General features: G+C 39.5%; 4 protein-coding genes across 8 annotated transcripts; 1 reads left to right on the top strand and 3 right to left on the bottom strand.

Annotated features, from left to right (window-relative positions):
- Positions 1-325: 325 nt before the first annotated feature.
- On the bottom strand, positions 326-6,913 carry LOC140562338 (uncharacterized). Its single transcript, XM_072687878.1, has 4 exons — positions 6,714-6,913; positions 5,746-5,831; positions 2,806-2,955; positions 326-1,185 (listed from the first exon to the last, which is right to left on the bottom strand). Exons 1-4 carry the CDS (start codon positions 6,859-6,861, stop codon positions 745-747), a joined length of 825 nt encoding a protein of 274 aa, XP_072543979.1. The 5' UTR covers positions 6,862-6,913; the 3' UTR covers positions 326-744.
- Positions 6,914-7,001: 88 nt separating this feature from the next.
- Positions 7,002-9,383, bottom strand: LOC140562340 (bolA-like protein 2). 2 transcript variants are annotated; one of them, XM_072687881.1, is made up of 4 exons: positions 9,111-9,383; positions 8,196-8,293; positions 7,173-7,273; positions 7,002-7,049 (listed from the first exon to the last, which is right to left on the bottom strand). In XM_072687881.1, the coding sequence occupies exons 1-3, from the start codon at positions 9,171-9,173 to the stop codon at positions 7,177-7,179; spliced, it is 258 nt and encodes an 85-aa protein (XP_072543982.1). In that variant the 5' UTR covers positions 9,174-9,383; the 3' UTR covers positions 7,002-7,049; positions 7,173-7,176. The 2 variants fall into 2 exon arrangements, with proteins under 2 accessions (XP_072543982.1, XP_072543981.1); XM_072687880.1 differs by having other exon boundaries at positions 7,002-7,273; positions 9,111-9,316.
- Positions 9,384-9,679: 296 nt separating this feature from the next.
- slx1b (SLX1 homolog B, structure-specific endonuclease subunit) lies at positions 9,680-14,161 on the top strand. Of its 3 annotated transcripts, none has more exons than XR_011980138.1 (7): positions 9,680-9,903; positions 10,194-10,387; positions 10,483-10,534; positions 12,149-12,469; positions 13,120-13,332; positions 13,507-13,595; positions 13,727-14,161. XR_011980138.1 is itself a non-coding variant. In XM_072687879.1 (6 exons), the coding sequence occupies exons 2-6, from the start codon at positions 10,215-10,217 to the stop codon at positions 13,534-13,536; spliced, it is 789 nt and encodes a 262-aa protein (XP_072543980.1). In that variant the 5' UTR covers positions 9,680-9,903; positions 10,194-10,214; the 3' UTR covers positions 13,537-14,161. The 3 variants fall into 3 exon arrangements, 1 of the variants encoding a protein (XP_072543980.1); XR_011980137.1 differs by having other exon boundaries at positions 13,687-14,161; XM_072687879.1 differs by having other exon boundaries at positions 13,507-14,161.
- Positions 14,162-15,250: 1,089 nt separating this feature from the next.
- Positions 15,251-21,488, bottom strand: LOC140562337 (uncharacterized). Of its 2 annotated transcripts, XM_072687875.1 has the most exons (7): positions 21,251-21,488; positions 19,127-19,284; positions 18,921-19,028; positions 18,757-18,810; positions 18,050-18,217; positions 16,624-16,746; positions 15,251-16,529 (listed from the first exon to the last, which is right to left on the bottom strand). In XM_072687875.1, exons 1-7 carry the CDS (start codon positions 21,405-21,407, stop codon positions 16,491-16,493), a joined length of 807 nt encoding a protein of 268 aa, XP_072543976.1. In that variant the 5' UTR covers positions 21,408-21,488; the 3' UTR covers positions 15,251-16,490. The 2 variants fall into 2 exon arrangements, with proteins under 2 accessions (XP_072543976.1, XP_072543977.1); XM_072687876.1 differs by lacking the exon at positions 18,050-18,217 and having other exon boundaries at positions 21,251-21,485.
- Positions 21,489-22,537: the final 1,049 nt, after the last annotated feature.

The raw sequence follows: 22,537 nt of genomic DNA, 5'->3' as shown, positions 1-22,537 counted from the left end.
CCCGTTCTATCTCGGATGTTTGGTCCGCTCTAGCAAATATATATATATTTTCCCTTATATGTTGGGTTGTAGAAGCGCCTCTTTCAGTAATGAGTCCTGGCACAGAGCTTTTCAAAAACACTAAAAACTACTACTAGTTAGTCTACCATTCCTGTTCACAGCCAGTGACCTATTAGGACTTTTCCAAAAAGCCTAGACTTGGAAATTGCCGTCATAAAGAAATCTGACTTGTTAGGCCTACCAGTAAGGTCCTAGCCAATGGGAGGGCTCATTTAGCTGTATCTACTAAAAGTGCTACTGACAAAAAAATCTTCATTGCACAAACTTAACCCCTTCACAAAGTTTAATAACATTATTCTACTAAATAAAAATGAACAAAAAAAATTCAATTGCAAGAAACCATTAGGCCTTCTCTGAAGGAGTTATCCCCGCTGTACTGTGGAATCTGTGTAACATCAGGAATGCAGTCATAAAAATATTTACATTTAGAATGCCTCATATTATTATAAATTACTATCACTAGATAACTATTTTTCATTATTGATAATTTAATATGAGCTGTCTGTTCCCTTAAAATGTTCAATAAAATGGTCCATTTTGGATTACAATTTATCACTGTAATTATCACTGAATAAAATAGCACGCATTCATCATTCAAAGTGCTTCCAAACATTTGTGTAGTGTATATTAATACAGACACAACTAGACTTCATAACCTGCAGACCTTTCTGCTAAAAATCCTATTTATGTGATGAATTTCTGCCGTTCTGCTCTGGGTTTCTTACAGGCTGGACGGAGGTAGGGGTCTTCTTCTCTTTGTGCGCATTCTGTTTCGCTGTCCAGGCAGATGTAGCAGAAGCGATGAGCACATTCAAGACAAGAGGTGTATTTACTGTTAGACTGGGGTGTGGTGAGCGTGTAGCACTCAGGGCAAGCCCGAAACACCGGACAGCCCACCACCGAGCTGCCAGAGTCTGTCACAGTCTCACACGCCAGTAGAGTGGCCACTACATGACAGGAGCGGTTACTGCACTGCCCAAAGCCAGCGGCATCGGGGAAGACCCACGGGGCGAGGCAAGACCAGCAGAAGTGATGAGTGTAAGGACAAAGCACACAGCTGGAGAAAGGGCAGGGGCGTCCGGCGCTGTCCATAGGGCGTCGCAGGATACTCGAACAAACTGGACACTGAGAGGGAAAAGGTCTTTGTAGTTATCAATGGTAGAAAAAGTTTCATAATTCATTACAATCAAAAGCTGCGACCAGATCTATAGACATTGTTTTGAAAATACATTTATGATCCATTTATATTCTATATCAAGAGGTTTGAATCTGCACTTCTGACCCTGATTCTGCAGAACAAGACAAGGATAAGACAAGACAAGGAATGAAGTGTGCACAACAATAACTCTTCAAGTTCAGATCAAAATATCTCAGCTTAATTCAATGCTTTTCTCATTGCTAGTTAGAACTACAGCTTCTGTACTGTCAAAAGTATAAGTGTTTGGATGTTCTTCAGTTGGAAACTGTGGAGGAACCTCTAGGTTCTCTAAAGTGACATCCCTTTTAATGAATGCATTCAGCTGCACCCATTGCACCCATTGCAAACGCACACAGCTTGCCTCATCCCTGTAGAAAAGTATGGCCAAAAGAATCAGACTCTCTGGAGCAGATGAACATAAAAAAAATCCACTATGCCTAATGCCAAACACGGGCTAGATGGGCAAAGAAAAAGCCTCTCAACACTGAGCTGTGGAGCAGTGGAACTATGCTCTCTGGAATGATGGATGATGCTCCATCAAGTAATTTTGAGCTGAGTTGGGAGGTTGACCTCATTAACGCTCTTGTCACTGAATGCAATCTAATTCTCACAGCAATGCTATGAAATGCAATAGGACGCAATCACTGGACAGTAGAGACAGTTACTCCAGCAAAGCGGGTTAAACTCTTAATACCTTTGATTTTGGAAGAAACAATGTATGAGCAGGTGTCCCAATTTTACGAGTCAGAGTCACCTTTAATAAACTTTTATGGAAATATAATTAAAGGAGTAAGGTCCTACAAAATACTGTCTACTGAATAGGCGCTGTCAGCAGTCTGTTTTTCTGTGCCAGCGCACATTTGAGAACCTATCGAATACTAAAATGTGTTCAGCTGTAATTTATTCAAATTTATTTTCATTGCAAAAAGGATGCTGCGGTTAGGCATGAATGGATCATCTCCACAGAGATAAACTGCACTTTACTGAGCCGTTATGTATTACTGGGTGTCTTCTGTGCCTCAGTTCCCAACAGGAGGTTAATTCATTTAGTAAGGGAAAATAAATCAACTAAATTAAAGTAATTTAATACACTGTCCTGAAGTGAGTGTTCTCTGTGTGTGTGTGTATGATTAACAAAGTAAAGTACTAGAAGCTCCTTGAGGCTCCTCTGTAGTCTTTATGCAAGGCAGAAGGGGGTATCTGCAAATGAAGTCATGCTTCAGCAGACATAACACACAAATTCAGTCTGTATGAATAAAACATCTGCTTTTCCAACACTGATATTAGTCATACATCCAGGCCTAGAGGTAATGTGGTGGATCATGGCCTGTCTGTTACTAACACCAGCCCTTTATCCTTACCTTTCTTCTATTTTGAGCTTGTTAGATCAGAAAATGCAGAGCATGGATCTTATAGGAATCATAATTTGTTTGTTTGTTTTTTTTAATAAATGTCTCAAAGAATCCAGGACAGGAGTGACAGGGTTAAACTCTTCTAAATCAGTTTGAAATGAATTTGGTTGAAAGGTGTTATCCAGTTCTACTCACCTTCTTGTAAACGTCTGGCAGGTCCTGCATGATGCAGTTAACCTGTGTTTCCAGAACTACAGTCTGAGCCTGAGAGAGCAGGAGCTGACCTCGGACCTGAGACCAGTTCCACTGCTCCTCACACACCGGGCAGATGAAGTCCAGGCTTTTCTATGAGGAATGAGTCCAGACAGAAATCTAATTTGCCCCAGTTGTGTTTAATCAGCATTAATACATGTCTGTTTCTTTTACACTATGCCATCTATAAAACTGGCAAATATGCAGAATTTAAGATGGCCAAGACAAGGAGTGTAGTGGTAGAGTATCACTCCAGTACTTTCAAGGGCAGCCACTGCTGTTACTACTGCTTTTAACTGCATGGCCATATCAGAATTTAATGACCACCTAATACTGGGAATAACCACCCTTGGCTCAGAGATGCAGTGGCATTAACTGTATTGAAGGTAGGTTGTTCATTATAGAGGTTAACTGGTCCACAGTGGCATATGGATTGCTCTGTATCATTCCGCAGAGTGTTCGTTCCCCCCTGGAATCCATGGCTCGCAGGGGCTATGCTGGCTTTGGAACATCTCGCGAAGTTAGTGGTTTTCAAGATGCTATAACCCTTCTCCCACTGTCACAGTCATATCAGAATATTCTGGTCTTAATAGGTATATTCTGGTAAGAATAGGTCTTACCACCAAAGGTTTGCTGCATGTATAAATAAGTAAGCACACCAGTCAGTTGTAGCAGAGTGGAAAAAGGAAGCGATATGACTGATGTCCAAAAGGGCATGAGAATATGGTACCAGACGAAGGGTCGAAGCATCTCGGAATGCTCTAGAGCTACCATAGTGAAGGTGTACTGAGAATGAACTACTGGCACATTGAGTGCCTCCCAACAGCATAACAGTGGTGCCCCACCAGAGGTATAGAGTAATCAACACGCCTCTGTGGACTAGTTAACCTCTATAATGAACATCTTTCATTACCCAATACAGTCCATGCCACAACATTGAATGTGTACCTAGGGTTATTATTTTATATGCTATTACGTAGGTGGTCATAATATTCTGATGAGACTGTGTGTTTAACATACTATTATCCATTTATATAGATAACAATACACCATGCAGTGTTAAAAAAACTAAACACACCATTGTGTGATGATGTAAGCATGCATTTGTCATAGTGGGAGTTGTCGGTGACTATAAGCTTTTATTATTTGTTAGCTTTATTAGCTTTGTAGCTCTGGTGCAAAACTAAAAGAAGGCATACCTCATATACTAATAATGCCTTTGGCTGACTGACTACCTTTCGGATAGGGGAAAAATGTGTGTAAATTAACTATTTGTCTGATCCAGTGCTCAAAGTGGGTCACCTTCGCATGCACACGTGTTACGCAGTCGTATGGGCACAACAGATTCCTCACGATTTCCCTTGTTTATGCTTAGAAATTACTATTAATCATGAACTTTCCTTAACAGCAAACAACCAAACATCACCTAAAGCATTAGCTGGGATTCATTTTGATATAATATATTAATCGAATTAACGGATCGGGACTCCATCACCCTGGATAGCTCAGGGCGACACAGGACCCTTGTCGGCACACATAAGAACAGTCCACTAACATTAAAGTTATCTTTATTTAGACAGATCTGAATCTACAGTGTAATGTTGCTGCAGTAATGTTAAGGTGATCTAATGTAATCTAATTTATCTCTTTATCTAAAAATGTTTCAAAACTGTACCAGTCAGGGAACACATTTACCGGTGTATTCTTAAAAAACAGCCAATATGTGTTGTAAATGATGAAGATGAACTTCAGAACATGTAAAACTGCATGAATTGGGATTCTGCATCTGAACTCAACACTGAATGTTGGTCCATTTCACATATTTTGAAGAACATGCTGTAAGTTGGTGTGCCAGATAATATGCCAGCAGCTTTAAGATGTGCCGGTAAATTTAAGATGTTCTGGTTGGTGTGCTGGGTGCTTTAGGATGTGCCGGTTTAGGTGCCAGCTGCTATAAATATAGCTATATAGCTGCTGTGCCAGATGGTGTGCCGTCTGCTGTGAGATGTGCCAGTTGGTGTGCTGGCTGCTTTAAACTGTGCCTGTTGGTGTGCCGGCAGATTTAACATGTGCCGTTTGGTTTGCATACTACTTTAAGATGTGCCGGTTGGAGCGCCGGCTGCATTAGGATGTGCTGGCTAGATGGTAAGATGCGTTATTTGGTATGCCGTCTGCTGTGAGATGTGGCAGATAATGAGCCAGCTGCTTTAATATGTGCCGGTTTGTGCGCCAGCAAGTTGAAAATGTGCTGTTTCGTGTGACGAATGCTTTAAGATGTGCCGGGTGGCGTGCCATCCACTGTAAGATGTACAGGATAATGTGCCAGCTGCTTGGACATGTGCTGGTTGGTGTGCTGGCTGCTTTAATAATGCTGAGTAATGCTGGGTGCTTTAGGATGTGCCAGTTAGTGTGACCGCTGATTTAAGATGTGCTGTTTGGTGTGCTGGCTGCTTTAATAATGCTGAGTAATGCTGGGTGCTTTAGGATGTGCCGGTTAGTGTGACAGCTGATTTATAATGTGCTGTTTGGTGAGCTGGCTGCTTTAGGATGTGCCAAATATCTTCAGATTTAACCCTCAAACCCTGCTGAAAAAACAATCAGTGTAGATCAGTCTAGTCTAAGCTGGCTTTTACTGGTGTGGTGGAACAGTGGAACAACAGGAATCGCGAGCGTTTCTGTTGTGCCCGTACTGCTGAGTGACGCACATGCACACAAAGACAGGGAGACAGAATTCGACCCAACACCGGCACTTTTTCCCCCCATTTCAAGCACTGGGTTGAACTATAAGTTTAGGTCATACAATAATGATTCAATAAACTTCGATAAAAGCAACATTTTAAGGCTGCCAGTTATTATTTAGTGCATATGCATTAATGAACATACTTGCTTTAGGCACTGATTCACCATATTAATGAGATTTGGGAATTTGAGAATATGCCCACACGGACTCTGTGGATGGACACCAGCTCCTAGACACACAGTCAGTAAAACACAAAAGTTACATAACCCATCAACACTGTAAACACTGTGTCAGGCCAACTTCAAATTATACAGTACCTGATTACAGGGGGTTTTTAAGTCCTAACGTCTAACATTTTTTTGTTTTGCAGCTCAACAATACATATGGAGTTGAGGAACTCAAAAACGTTGGTAAATGAGCTGCAGTTGAACTTAATAAAATACTTTGTAAGACTTTTAGTGTTTATTCCTGTCACTTATTTAGGGCTCCCCCTAGTCCTGCTGGCAGGAAAGGATCCTAGCCCAGTATTTCTACACTCTGAAGCTTTATGAATAAAATAAAAAAATATATAAAGATGTAACACTAATAATCTCTATGAATAATTAAAGTTTATTGAGATACATGTGCTTTCCATGTCTTTTATTTGTTTAACTGATGGTCTGTAGTGAAGAATCACATGGTCTAGCTTTTATTTGCACACCCCTCCACACCTTTTGTGTAATGAATAACTAAACACATCAACTAATGGAAACCTCCATAAAAGCTAACACAACTAGTGACGCTTTTGGGAGAGTGTGTAGTTTGGTGTGTCAGCACAGTCTAGTTGCAGACATGCTGCTGGAATGGTAAAATAAACATTATCAATGAATCTCTGAGGCTGGCAGCTACACCCACTCATCTGCCACCTGAGGAAATGCCTTCAGTTTCAAAAACGTGACGAGCACATTGCTGGAAACCACGTCATGGCAAGTTTCTACTTCTACTTGTAAGTTTTTACATTTTTCAAAGTTGTATAAGCAGAAAACACCAACTAATAATCCCTCTAAAACACATATCATCTCACACATCAAGAAATAATGAATGAAAATGAATGAGCTACACATCTTCTTACCTTTCTGTCTTAAGCTCTCTGAGTTAGGTCCTGTCTTCTCCTCCCCAGGTTGGGCAGCTGTATTGCTTTGATGTCCCATGCGTTTATTTCTGATTTTCTCGCGTAAAACATTGTGTGTCTTCTTAAATACAGTTGAAATTTTATCCATTTTTCTTAAGCTCCTCAGTCGAGACAACCTCGAGTGGTTAAATGCAAAACAGCACCGCCCCCCGAAGAGGCTGAAGTGAAAACAAAAGTCACACGCAAGACACACCACACACACAAACACCAGGCTGCATACTCACTGAATGAGGGCAAGAAACATCCCTTTATTGTTCCAAACATCATATAGTTCAGCTTCAAGGAAAAGGAAACGTGTTCTCAGTAACTGCCATTGCGTTTTTTTAAATGCCGCTTAATTTAAATATAAAAAAAAACAGTAATAAACTATTCCGAGGGCAGAATGTGAATGTGTGTTACTCTGTCACTGTTTCTGTTTTTCCCACTGCTCTGGAGTCAAGGTCTTCTGCTCAAAGGCGTGTATCTCTTTCAGTTCGTTAGCAAGGCAAGTGTTCACCATCCTGAAGAAACACAAACACGAAGAAGACACAAGGTCAGCCAGTTCTTTAACTCCTTAAATTCCCAAACACGTCACATCCTAAAGCCTACTACTCAATAATTACTAATAATTACTCTAAACCACTGCAATCTTAAAGGAGCAGCTCTGCAAAAAATCAAATGTGCACAATTTTCACTAATTTGACCTGATTTCTAAAAGACATATAGTTAAAGATTATACATATCTTTACATTTTTAAGCAAGATTTATTTTGTATGTCCATTTTTTACCATTTCAAAATAAAGGAAAATAGCTAAATGCCTCAGATTTTGCAGTCCAGCAGCATTCTGATTGGCCTCTTTCTCTAAACGTTGGTTTAGGCCTTCCATACCTTAAACTTGACCAACACTGTTGGTTGAGGTCTGGATGTTCCTGCCATTTCCTAAAAACTTTACACAATAAGGACACGGCTACCTGAAAAGGCTCTGCTACTGTCTTATAGGGTTCTCCTGCTTTGTGGGCATGAATTATTTAGATTTTTAGAGTATTAGGCAGCTGCTTAGAGAACACACATATCGGCTAATTGTTTGGACAACATTTCAGGAGCCTTTTGTAAAGCTTTTAATTTGCATCACTTGAATCATGTAACGATGACTGTACACAAGCAATAGTCTCAACAAGCTAATTAAGCTAATTAAAAGCTAATTCATTTTTACACCTGCTTAAAAGCGCAGTTTTATAATTCAGTTTATAATCTAACCTGAAAACACATCAACACAGCTCCTCTCCCATTAATGGCCATTTTTGAGCTTCACCTGTGCTTCTGTTTCTTGCATCTGCATATGTTTTTCTAAAATTAGTATTGCCCTCGTTGTGAGACCCGATGCCTTGAACATATCTGTGATCACTGAACGTGCTGTTATGTGCTATCATCATCAGTCTTACCTGTGCCTCTGCAACAGCGGTTTTCCTTCAAACTGAGGAGAAACTACAAGGACCTTAAAACTAGCAGCACATCTGTTTGGAGATGTGTCTTCTACTTCCTAAAACAGAGACAAGGATTTGTAAACAGAGGAAAAAACTTAGTAACATTAACAAATGTTTTGAGGGAAAAATGAACCTAAGCATTAGTGACGATGACCATATCAATAAAAGATCAGATGTTTTTTTTCTTCAAAGGTCAGTGCCAGCTCAAGTGCCAGCTTGAGCATTAAAGCTGCTGGAGGTCAGATTCCTGATCCCTGCTATGGCTGCTATAACATTTAGACAGTTGTGCCACTCAGGAGCCCCTCTTATCAGTCTGTACGGGATAGGTTAGGCTTCATGTGATCATACTCAAGCATTAAAGTAAAGTATATATTTACTATAGATGAATCATTAGTGTTGCAACTATAGTTAACACTTTAAACTATAGGTTACACCTCTGCCTTCTGATGTACAGTTATTGTTAGTATATATATACATACACTTGCACTGTCTACACACCTTGCTTGTGTGTTCACTCTATTGTATCTGCACCGTTGTCCCATTCATCTATTTCCATTACTGCATGGGAAAAGTAGCCGAACAGTGTTTGGTTGTAATGCACAAGCTTGTATTGGTATTGAATAAAATGTCAATGTAGTAAGATAGTTCTAAAATTCACGTCAATTTATTTATTTATTTAAATTAATCCTTCAGCAATGATCCGACCTCTCTCTCTCTCTCTTATTTAAATGTCTTATGCTAGGAATATTCATTGTAATTTAAAAAGCACTGAACTTTCTTTTACAGCTGTGTGTGGTTGTTACTGGTGGTCTCAGGCTTCTGGACCCCACTGTCTGTTCAGACGTGTGTGTGTCTGCAGTGCTCATCACTCACCACGTGAACCGCTCCAATTTCGGCTATCAGTTTTTCTCGAATGAGCTCCGTGGTGACCGCCATTCCTGCCTGACACAAAGCTCGCTCTGTTTACACTGTTTACTGCGCTCCTCTTCCTAACCGAGCGAATTCAGCACGAAGAGAAAGACTACACAGTCATTTTCTGCTCCACTGCCGGGTGACACGAAGGGGCGGGCCTTAGCTTAAAGCTATCCAATGAAAACGTTGAGAACGGGTGAGACCACGCCTTCGTAACCTCTCAGTGGCCAATCAGGCAGACCGATGTACACCAGCGGCAGCGACCAGAGGTCCTTATTGACTACACGAGCGCCTGTCATGTGCCTAACGTAAACAAAAGCAAAATAAAAGTATATATGGGTTCAAGAAGCGACCTTAGCGTTATTCCGCAATGAATTGTAAATTAATAAATATGAAGTATTTGCGTGGGTAATCTGCTAGCTATCTAGATAAATATAAATATATGTATTTGTTTCAGCGTAACTTATCTAGCTAGCTAGTTGGCTTGAATATTTGGTAGGCGATATCGGAGTCTAGCTAAGAGGTCAAAGATGTCGTGAAGCGGTCTTGTTTTGAAAGTGAAGAGCCGCCGCTTTGGTTTTCTCCCCCTTTTTATTTATTAAACATCGTGTGTGTATGTCAGACTAGCTGTGTGTGTTTATAATCGCTGGAGCTATGTAGCTTGCTAACTAGCCTGCTGGCTAACGTTAGGGATCTAGACAACGTTAAAACACCGTGAAACACCTCTCATAGACACGGAGTAAACGGGTTAGAGGTGGGAAATATGAAGATATTTGTATTAAATTGGGGAAAGAAATTGTAGTTCTGAGCATAGCAGTGCTTAAAAACTCTGATCAACTGCATGTTTCATTACAAAGAGAGTAACACGGCTATTCAGCCCTGTTTAATTGAATGTCGTGCAGCAAATGTTTTAATAAAATCACAATACTAAGAACTACGTATCTGGACATCAGTTTTAACATCACCTTCACTGTGATTAATATTGTGGATCATATAAATATTTTGTTTTTATATGTGATTTAATATTTTTACCATGTCGTCCAGCGCTACGGAGAGTCTGTTACAATGGTGGTGGAGGTGGAGAGCTTTTTTGGGGTGTACATGCTGTATTGCACCAACCCGAAATTCAAGGGTCGCATCTACATCGGCTTCACCGTCAACCCCGAGCGGAGAATCGGGCAGCACAACGCAGGAAGACACAAAGGGGGAGCCAAGAGGACCAGCGGCAGAGGACCATGGTAGCCAAGCACTCACCTGTCCTGTCTGATGAATCTGCCGGCAGTGTTAATAAACACACGGGTTTATTAAGAGTCATGTTCTGATCACTCTACAGGGAGATGGTCCTCATCGTTCATGGGTTTCCGTCTGATATTGCAGCTCTAAGGGTAGGTTTGCACTCTCAGTAAACTGCCTTAATAGACATTTATCACACAAAAATGAAATGAAATTATAATAGAAATGAAATGATAATAGACTTGATGTAAAATGTAATCACCGATAATGTTTCAAAGCATATAATTTCGCAAATAAGCTGCAAAAACAGATGTTTGGAATAAACTGTTTTTATGAGGCCTCAGAAACAACAGATTTACATTATTTGGACAGTATTTGGACAGTCAGCATTGATATGAGTTTTAACGAATGGATTGCATTACCTGTTATATTACAGGTATTTTACACTTCAGCCTCATCTTGATTATCTGGGTGTGCAAAAAAAAAAAACCCAACAACAACAAAAAGTCACCGTCCAAATACTTATGGTCCTGACTGTGTCTCTCCTATTTAGTCTAGGAGTTATAAGGAGTCTTGTCTTTTTTTTTTCTTTTTACTGGGATGAAGAGTTGTTGGAAATGGAGATGTGAAAATGACATTTTGTACATAAACCCACACATAAGTGGACCTCAGGGCACACAACAAAATATTATAAAAATGTGTGATACACCCTTTAAATTAATATGCTTTACCCAATAGCCTTTCTGTTCTCTCTGTCCTACTTGCTGATTTTACCTGTTACTATATAAAGTTAGCTCTACGTTCTCCCTGTTATGTTAGACCTCCATGGCTGTTCCTGGACTTACTTGGATCTTATTTCCAATTCATGATTTACCCAGTAGAGGTCACTACTCTGGCATAAAAAGCAAGCACACTAGAGTCCAATTGTAAGCCTACTTAGAGAGAGAGCACCTGTCCACAGATGCAACAGGAAAGTGAACCTGAGAAATGCCAGTTGGGTTGTGTGGACCAATCGCACATGCTGACTAAGCTGTGTCATTAATTAGTTCATTTACACTCTAAGTACGACTCGCTGCACCTCCTTGTCCTTCTCTTCAGTCAGCCCTCAGAGCTGCAGGCTTCTTTTCAATGCGGCAGAGGAACACTCAGGCTTAGCAGTACTGCAGCTTCTCTGATTTCTAATGGCAACTGGAGACACAGAGAAGTCCATGGCATTGGGCATTGGTAGCTTTGACTGTTGAGGACACACTCCGAACACAGTGATGCTAAAACGGGTGACTTACAGTCTACATTTCACATTACAGCGAGATTTCTCTTTTTCTGCCTGTTTTTAAAGTTTTCGGGTGCTTCTCATCATACTTTGGAGGGTGAAGGCTAGCATGGGCTTCCTCCAAGATACTGCACATCTTTTTTGAACTGCCACTAACAGTAACTGCCAATTATGTTACATGAAAGACACCCATTTGGGCTAGCATTGAGAGAGAGAGAGAGAGAGAGAGAGAGAGAGAGAGAGGCCACAGATGGCTGTGGCATGACTGGAGGTCAAATTCCTGATCCCTGCTATGGCTAACATTTAGAGAGTTGTGCCACTCAGGAGCCCCTCTAGGTTAGGCTTCATGTGATCTGCACACTTCATTCTGCAGGCAGTGTCAAGCCAAACAGTGATTTTTTTTTGGTGATCCAACTTTGCCAAATATGACAGCTGTTACCATAATAAACATAATAATCAGAAACCTTGTGCTGTGTGCTCTTTCCCCTTGCCTCAGTTTGAGTGGGCATGGCAGCACCCACACATCTCGCGGAGGCTCTCACATGTGACACGACGGTCTCGTAAGGAGTCCAGCCTGCAGTTCCACTGGCGCGTGGTCTCCAACATGCTACGAGTGGCGCCGTGGAGCCGTCTGCCTCTCACCGTACGCTGGCTGAGGCAAGAGTACCGTCTGGACTTTGAGCCTGGGCTGCAGCCACCTCTGCACATCCCTTTGACCTTCGGATGCGTTCGTGCCAAAAAGAAAAAGCAGCAGGAGGACAAGGAACAAGAGGAGAGCCGGGTGGAACGGTGTCTTCTGTGTAGAGATATTGTGAAGGTATGTTTACACCTAAAAACAAAGAGCCATGAATACTCTAGTTCATCTGTGAAACTTTTATTGTCCAGGTTGGAAAAACAAATCAGGAGCTGGATTTACATTCACAAACAAAGTGTTTCAGGAAATACAGTCTTCTTAGATTTATTTATTTATTTTTTTGTCATTACTATTTTATAAGACAAATTCTAAGGACACCTGCTTGTTCTTAAATATTTTCTTAACCGTACGAAAGCTTTACACTTGTCTTGGACTGTAAGAGTTCAGAAGGTAAGCCACTAAAATTATCATTTTAAATAGTTGAGTTGCAAGAATTAATGTATAATTGACAGGATCAAAAGTAAAGCACTGTGTGCATAAGGAAAATAATGGCTTTCCGACATTACGCCACAGTTGTCATTTTCCAAGGCTGCTTACATTTAAATGTTTGTAAGATGCTGCTTTGAGATTTTGTGAAATACCCCAAGGTTCACTCCAGCACAGCACAGGCAGTGTGATTTAGGATTGGACAATTGGTTCCCAAACAAAAAGAACATAAGTAGTCAGTAAGCCTGTCCAAAGTCCAAAATCAAGACTGGCGATTGGCTGTCCAATTGACACATTAATAGCATACAGGAAAGTGATTTACTAAAGTGACACCTTGTTTCTCTTAGGCTGCAGACAGGCTGTCATGCTTCCACCCCCTGTGTAAGATGATTTGTCATCTGATTTGCTTGGCTAAACATTTCCTGAAGTCAGAGCCCACCCACCTAATTCCTGTAGAAGGGGAGTGTCCAGGCTGCCGTCACTCCGTGCTATGGGGAAATTTGATACGCCACAAAAATGGTTGTTATGGCGATCTCGAAGAAATTGGTTCATATACTCAGGTAAGTGCCTCCCAGCTGTCAACCTTGTGTCTTCTTAGCTAGTTAGCAGGTAGATATCACGGCGCTAACACTGTTCGGTTCATTTTCTGTAACACAGTAGTAATATTAGCAGCTGTTACTAAGATACTTGGTTTCATGTATTTCATCTCATGTATTTTCTGCTTGTTTTTACAGAGTCACTGGGCAGATGAGTTGCAGATGTGAAGAGAACTGACAAAATACCTCAGTTATGTTATGTCAGTTATGAGAAATCCTCAGTCAAGGTACATGTATGGATATAGTCCCGTTTTTAGACTAAACATCAAATGAAAATGTGACTATTCAATCTTCTGTTGACATGACTGTATTCAGTAGGATGTAAAAGGCAGGAACTGAACTCTTCTCCCTGGAACAGGCGCTGGTAAGCGGAGTATGCAGATGCATGAGGCCATATAAACTTCCAATTATTTTCAACATTTCAACTATCAAAATGTTCGGCCTCAATTGCTAAAAAATGTTTGGTCTCAATCCAATCCAGAAACCTTTTGGGAATCGATAATGAATCATTTAATTTTAACAGTACTTTTAAAATGAATTGTTTGTACGTTTTAATATGTTTGAAGAATACCTCCATAGTGAAAAAACCTGTACATTTTTATGAGGATTGTTTATAATGCCTACCTGTTGTGTACTGTAAATCATGTGAAAATATTTATTGCACAACAAAGCAGATAATTTATACTTAACACCAATGTCTTCATCATTTGAATGAGTTAATGGGATGCGTAAAGTTATTGTACTAGTATTTAGCAGCCTTATTAAATAAAGTGAGTCTTACTCAGCTGCAGTACCATTTTTTTTTCTTCTTCTTCTTTTCAACATGGGACAATGACCCAGCTCAGAATGTGAACTTGGAGAGTGTTCAAACCGGAATGAAAGAGGTCATTATGCACTCTTCCTCGACAGCCGAAAAATCAGGCTATTCTAACTTCCTCTGGCTCTGTTGTGTCCTGCAAGCAGATATTGTGAAGATTCTTGTAGGCGTGCTATCAGTCACCATTGGCCGTCCTATTTATCTCCGTTGTGATTGAAGTTAAAGCTGGAGTGAACTTAATTTAATGGAAGATGAATGACACTGGGAAAGTGAAAACAGTACAGAGGTGGAAACATTAAAGATGTAGAACTATTTCCCTGTGTGGCTTTCACATTCATATGCAATGTCATGAAAGCCAAATTTCCATAATAGACCACAGAGGAGCTGCATTGCACTGTTTAGACTTGACTGTCCAGAATCTTGCAGAGTCTCCTAAAAGTGGCTTCTGTGCCTAGTCACTTTCATTGGCAACTAGTCTGTTGGTATATATCTTTTAAACAGAACCCACAAGACTTACAGTGGCTGACGGGTCATTTTCCAGTGGTTTAGTCATTTTTGGACATGAATGCATCCATTGTGTTTGTGCCTGAACTGTAGTTCTTTCTCGATTGTTCGCAATTGTATATTGAATGCAAGAATCTTGTATCTCCATAATTTAAAAAAAACGCATCATTATGTGAATCAAGTTCTTTTTGCTGAATAGATCAATAGAAATGCTTCAAAATGGCTTGGAATAAAATCTTTTTACATCAACTTCCTTTAAAAGTTAAGAAGGTTTTAAAGTTGCTAGTTTAGAGATACAAAGTTTTGTCCGACTGCAACAATATGATACTAAGATCTCCATTAATTTTGATACTTGCTGTTATGTTACTGACTATTACTTATAGTTCTAGTGGTACTCCTAGGTGTGTGTTTAGATTTTAAAGTATGTAGTGATGACTGGTGTATGACTGATCTAAAAAAACTGGGAACATTCTAAATGGTTGCTTATCACTGTTTTCATGTTTTGTTGATTTGCCTGTTTCAGGTAGACCTGACAAAAGAAAAGACTTGACTTAAAAAGAATTCTTTCACAGTAATGTACCAAATTTAATCAAACAACTGTTTTTTTTATCACCTTCATTAAGTGTAACATAAAGAAACATACAGTACCATCACGGCTGCTTTGGCACCCTGGTGATCATTATGTCATTGTACCCAAGACAAAATAGCTTGGTAATGAATGACATAGATTAGAGCAATGACAGCGATAGCATTTACCAGTGTACCTTCATTCTGTTTCACCACTAGCTAGCTTTTAAACCACTTGTACTATTGGTGTTACTTTGTTTAACACTAAAACATACAAATGTATAGCAAGAAGAACAGCAACAATAATTTCACATTTCAGCATAGTAAAAAACAAAGCACTGAATATGTCAGAAATGCAGCTTCATGTGAAGCTGTTCACAATTCAAAGAAAACAATGGAGTATAAAACAAGTCATAGAAAAGTGGCTAATTTAAATGAATTAAAACAACAATCCTGTTAAATTACATTGCAATAATTGTGAAAGCATGTGTTAGTTATTGAAATTAAACCACTGAGAAATGTACCTGCTGAATATACAAAGACACTTTTGCTCTACAAAACAAGCTAGCAGTGAATTAGTGTTGGAATTGTGAGACAGAAGTAAGTAAATCCTTTCTAACTGATTTCATATTAACCCGATTATATCGATTGATTCATCAAGAAGATGCTCTGAAAGAAACAAACCAGTGATAAATGTGCATATTTTACATGTGCATTTTATTTAGGACTTTATTTCAGGTGGATCTAAGTGCTGTTGGGGCTCCTAGTCAATAACAGGATACTGTTTGTATAAGCCAATTAGAGACTAGTTTCTTATTATGCCTGAAATCCACTAATGTGCATTTGCGACAGGTATACATGTATTACAACGTAGCGATACAGTCATTTCTGAGTATAATTTTGAGTACATGGAATGAATGCAGTCTATGTGAATGCAATCTAACCTATTTTAGGCAGAACAAATAAAACAGTCAACACACATTTCTAGATTCTAGTATGATATGCATTACACTGTATATACGGCTCAACTGAACACAAAGATAATATGTTTTTTGTGTGTGTTAGGATTGGTGTTAATTGGTGAAAATATTCTGTGTATCTCTTGTTTAGTGTATCTTGGCTTTTTTTTTAACCATATTAGCCTACGACCCAGTTTGTTTGGGTTAAATTTAAATGAACTTAATATATGGACTACATGGTTTATTGTATGGATGTATGGATGTTTGGATTGCCATCACTGAGGAGCCGATGGTGCGCTCACGACAATCATGGGCTGAAGGGAGAAAAGTGAACAGGAGACAGAAGAGTTAGCAAGCAGTTGACTGGTAATGAAATGTGAAATATTTGGGGTTTTACTGGGTTCTTACCACACTGGTCCGGGGAGAACAGCACTGAATAACTTTGCAGCAGAATGCAGCTAAGGTGACAGAGATTGCAATCTGAGCTGCGAACGCTATCATTTGCAGTCCTTCCACATGACCTAATGCCACCTGTGGATTAGCAGAATAAAGGTAAATAAAAGTGAAAGTGAACTTTGTTATTTACACTACACAACCAGGAGTGACAACAGCACTGAAAATATATAGAAAAATATATAGAATAATACTGCAGGTTGTTCACAGTGGTGGTATTATTGCACAGTGTAACAGGACGTGTAAAGCTGACACTGGTGAAAAGTGATAAAGTGCTTAAACTAATAGCTGCATTTATGAAGACATGAGTTCCAATAACTAGATGTGTTCAGACAGTCCTGATGGGCCAGTATGCTGTGTGTTGTTATAAGGAGTTGAGTAGTCTGACGGTCTGTGGAAAAAAGCTCTTGCTATAAGTCTGACAGTCTTACAACGCACATCGCAACCACAGTAGCATTTGCCAGAGGCCAGAGGGCTGAACAGGCCCATGTGCAGGGTGGGTATGGCTTTGACTATCTTGGTGGCTTGCTGAGGCTCCATGAGAGATATAGGTCTTGTCTTGATGGGAGTGGGATTCTGATGATTTCTTCTGTCATCCTTACCACACTCTGGAGGGACTGCTGCTCAAAACCAATACAGCAGCAATAACTGACTGGGAGGCTGCTGGTCAGGATGTTTTCTACAGCCCCCATAGAAAGCTGTAAGGATCGGAGAGGGTAGGTTTGCTTTCCTCATCCGTGGCAGAAAGTGAAAGCGCTGCTGTGTCCTCTTGATGAGGGAAGTGATGTGTGTTGTCCATGACAGATCATCCGTAATGGGCACCCCCCCAGAAACTACGTGCTTCCCACTGAGTCTACAGCGTTGCCATGGAATGTAAAGGTAGAACTTCTTTTCCTCTGAATTGTTGCAGATTTTAGAAGACTGGGTCACACCCTACCTGCATTCTGAACGCCTGTGTAACATCTGATCGATCTAACATTTGAGACGACATCATAGAAACTTGCTATAATGATGATACATGTTTACATACTAAGCACTTAAGTAATTAAGTAAGTAATTACACTAAGTAATTTTTGATAGTATGGACCTCGCCCTCAAGGCTGCTACAAGGATGCGAACTATTGGGCTGGAGTTTGGTGGCTTCAATGTAGAAGCATGTGAAGCAAGGACCTGATTTTGCTCCCTATACTCTTCCTTTTCCCTGCCGTGTGGTTAGTGCCCTGATTAAAAAAAAAAAAAATCTAAATATCATAAATATTTCTTTAAGGACATTTATGTTAATGTTATACTATTCTGGACAGCGGGATAAGTTGTAAAAAGTAAGGAAACAAATATGTTTTACAATATCTGTGTTTTAGAATGTGCAGAAAAGCAAGCTCACCGACAGTCTATCGCATATGTATAACTGAAGGGATGAACTGGAATTTTCGTAGCTAAATTGCCAGCAGGGGTAATAGTCAATGCTGTGAACCACTGGCCCTGTGATTATAACAAAGCAGATGACCGACGCTGCACATGCAACAATCTGCATTCCCAAACAGGCCTTCAGCTGTAAAAAAGATTCAGAAGCACACACAGAGACATTGGTTTAAACGGCCCCCATCATGTTTTTTTTATTTATTTACTTATGATTTTTACATAACGCCCCCTTATCCTTTGGAATAAGATTATTATTAATAAGATTAAAGATATTTTCATTTCTATGCCTGATGTAAAACTGATATAATGGTAAATAAAACTGACTATAATAATAAAAGCAATAATGTTTGGAATTAACTTAATAAGATTTTGTCTGTACAGTGTTTGTGTCTAGTCTATATATTATATACTGTATAATCAGCAATCATTTTGTGAGATTTTGTGACATCACATGAACAATACAATCAAAACAGACCATTTGTGCAACTTGCTGTCTATATATGAACAGGAATGTGTTATATTGAAGCTTCAACACTGTTTACTTGCTACATAAAATTTAAAAATTATTTAAAAAGAAAGGAAAACTCTGTTTGATATGAGCCATTTAAATAACTATTGTGTTTTTGTGTCAAAGTGTCCAGGATGAAAAGTTAGCAATGCCTTGCTTACTTTAGGAAGATGAAGACATTGTGCAGCTATTGTCACACTACCAGCTATTAATCCCTGCAGCATAGAAAGCAAATAATCAAACACAGCATTTAAACAACAAACATATTTCCAGAATGATGACATATATCCATTTGCAATAATTCCAATTCAATGGTAATACTTACAACTGAATAAAAGCCACATAAGACAAGATTTCTTGTGTGGAACCAAGGCTTTTGAAAAAATGCAAAGCCGGTACTAATTAAAAAGAGACTCAGCATAATCTGTGTAACCTGTGGAAAACAGAATAACATATCTATTATATAATCTAAAAACATTAAAGAGACAGGCTTTAGATTAGGAACATTAGACGTGTTCTCTTTCTACATACCCCTAAAGCTTTGGGTTCAGCCTCCAAGAATTTGAGTTCTTGATTGGGGTTTTTCTGAAAGGTGACCTCCACTAGTGCTCCTGTTTCACTCGGAGAGTTATGGTTTTGGGTTCCTGCACAAGGCTCAACCGAGTCAATAATCTCCACTTCGGCTTCATCTGTGAAGCATTAAATCAAAGGCACTATTCTATATATTGATACCAATAACATACACTACCGACTCAAATTGTCAGTAGTTCACAGTCAGTGCACTCACTAAACTACTCACTATTCCACTAACCCACTCATTCACTCACTAAACTACTCACTAATCCACTAACCCACTCATTCACTCACTAAACTACTCACTAATCCACTAACTCACTCATTCACTAACTAAACTACTCACTAATCCACTAACTCACTTATTCACTCAAAAAACTACTCACTAATCCACTAACTCACTCACTAAACTACTCACTAATCCTCTAACCCACTCATTCACTCACTAAACTACTCACTAATCCACTAACTCACTCATTCACTAACTAAACTACTCACTAATCCTCTAACTCACTCATTCACTAACCAAGCTACTCACTAATCCACTAACTCACTCATTTACTCACTAAACTACTCACTAATCCTCTAACTCACTCATTCACTCACTAAACTACTCACTAATCCACTAACCCACTCATTTACTCACTAAACTACTCACTAATCCACTAACCCACTCATTCACTCACTAAACTACTCACTAATCCACTTACCCACTTATTCACTCACTAAACTACTCACTAATCCACTAACCCACTTATTCACTCACTAAACTACTCACTAATCCACTAACCCACTCATTTACTCACTAAACTACTCACTAATCCACTTATTCACTCACTAAACTACTCACTAATCCACTAACCCACTCATTCATTCACTAAACTACTCACTAATCCACTAACCCACTTATTCACTCACTAAACTACTCACTAATCCACTAACCCACTTATTCATTCACTAAACTACTCACTAATCCACTAACCCACTTATTCACTCACTAAACTACTCACTAATCCACTAACCCACTCATTCACTAACCAAGCTACTCACTAATCCTCTAACCCACTCATTCATTAACTAAACTACTCACTAATCCTCTAACCCACACATTCATTAACTAAACTACTCACTATTAAACTAACCCACTAACTCACTCACTAAACTACTCACTAATCCACTAACTCACTCATTTACATTACTTGTGGTGAAACTATTACAGTATTCAGAGGATGAATGAGGGAATCAGGTCCTCGACTTGTGATAGAAGACTTCTCTACTTCATCCCTGGATGTAGTTTTACACCACAAGCCACTCTAAGGCTAAATATGTATATCCAAAAAGAAAAAAAAGATATATATACACACACACACACACATATATATATCCAAATATGTAAACATTTCTAAAGACTTAGCTCCATAAAAAACGTTTTAAAATGGTGTGTTAAAGCAGAGAGAGAGGGGGGGAGGGAGAGAGAGGGGGGGGAGAGGGGGAGAGAGAGAGAGAGGGGGGGGGAGGGGAGAGAGGGGGGAGAGAGAGAGGGGGGGAGAGGGAGAGAGAGAGAGAGAGAGAGAGAGAGAGAGGGGGGGGGGGAGAGGGAGAGAGAGAGAGAGAGAGAGAGAGAGAGAGAGAGAGAGAGAGAGAGAGAGCAGTACGAGGCTCTATCAGGATCATGGTGGTGAAACACTGGCTCAGGCTCGTTGTTGGTGGGTCAGCTGCAGGTCTGCTATGTAGGAGAGGTGTTTCAGTGATGTTGGTATATCCACCATCTCTCCAACTGTATGCAGGTACATCTCTCTCCACAGGCGGACAGAGGCGTGGGCAGTCAGGACTGTCACTTTACTGGAAACTACTCGCTCGTTTTTCCTCGTAGTTGAAAAACTTCGGCCTCCATCACTTCACTGCACCGTTAGCAGTAAATCTGGCTGAGCTAGCTCGCTTACTCGGCTACGCAGTGCTTAATCGCTGACTGTTCACACAATGTCTGTCCAGTGATCTGACAGTCTGCTGATCGCCCCACTCACACTTTTACGAAGAGAAAAGGGGCGAGAGACTGAACTAAAGTCCGGCTCGAAAACCTACCTCTCATTTTCGCTGGTAATCGTGTGCTGGAGTCACTTCGTTTGGGTGAAACACGCAGGAGATGTCTCCTCTGCCTGCAGTGAATCTCTGGGTGTTTTTGAGTTACTCCGTTACTCAGTCCCGCCCCCGCGACGAGAAATTTGACCCCGACACACATCTGGAAAGCCGCAGCTGTGGGGTTCAAACATGGCCACAGTCCACAGTCAGACCCCTCCTACATGAACCCTGTGTCCATGCAGGCAGTTGGGAAATCCTAGTCACGGTCTATGAGGGGAACTCCTCCTTTTTATGTCCCCAGATTATACATTTATGTAAAAAATAAAACAAAAAAAACAACAAACAGGACTTTAGTGTTTATTACATTTTCAGGATATTAGAGAATTCAATTATTATTATTATTATTATTATATAAATTATTTCCATACTTTCACTTTCAGGTTTTGATTATTATAATAAATTCTAATAAATCAGTCACAAATCATAAATCACTTTTCAAGAATATTCCACTTTTTTGTTAGATAGCAAAACAAAAAAAAATCTAAAACAAATCAATTTGAACCACTCCTCAAAAGATAAAGTTTAAAGTTACATCCCAATAAGATTATGACATTCCAAAAAGATTTGGATCACTTTTCAAAATCTTGAATCCCCTTTAAGAAAAGATCCAAAATTGATTTTCTAAAAAACATTCCTCAAAATATTCACGTTTCCAAAATATTTAAAAAATAATTAAAACTACAATTCTAAAAAGTCTAATCACTTTACAAAATATTATTCTGAAATTTTTTTTTCAATAATTTAAAACTTGATTTTCAATAAGGTTAAAATCAGTTTCCAAAAAGATTTGAACACACTGTCTATATGTAACCACTCCACAAGCATCGGTCACCTAAAAGATTCAATTTGACCTTCAAAAAGATAAACCAAGGATAGGAAACAGGAGCCCAGGGTCCAGCAGGTTGTCAATTTCAGACCTACTAAACCTGGCAATTAACAGGTTCCATTTACTTTTTTAAAGGATTCAAGTCACTCAAAAAAAAAGAATCAGCTTCTAAAGATTCAATTGAGTTTCTAAAGATTTGAATTAGTTTCATGGCACAGATAGACCACAGGCCAACAGCCACTGTAATTTTAAATCACCATCAGTTTTTCCCAATCCCAAACACATGTTTTCATTTGTCATGATCTATAAATTAAAATTATATTTTTAAATGGTCTATTTTTTGACTGAACGAATTGACACCCACTAACCTTGAGAGAAAGAAGTGACACAGAATACACTACAGA

This window comes from Salminus brasiliensis, chromosome 9 (assembly GCF_030463535.1).
Source record: "Salminus brasiliensis chromosome 9, fSalBra1.hap2, whole genome shotgun sequence".
Taxonomy (NCBI): domain Eukaryota; kingdom Metazoa; phylum Chordata; class Actinopteri; order Characiformes; family Bryconidae; genus Salminus; species Salminus brasiliensis.
Note: the sequence above shows the minus strand (reverse complement) of the source record. Positions and strands in the feature narration are given on the sequence as shown.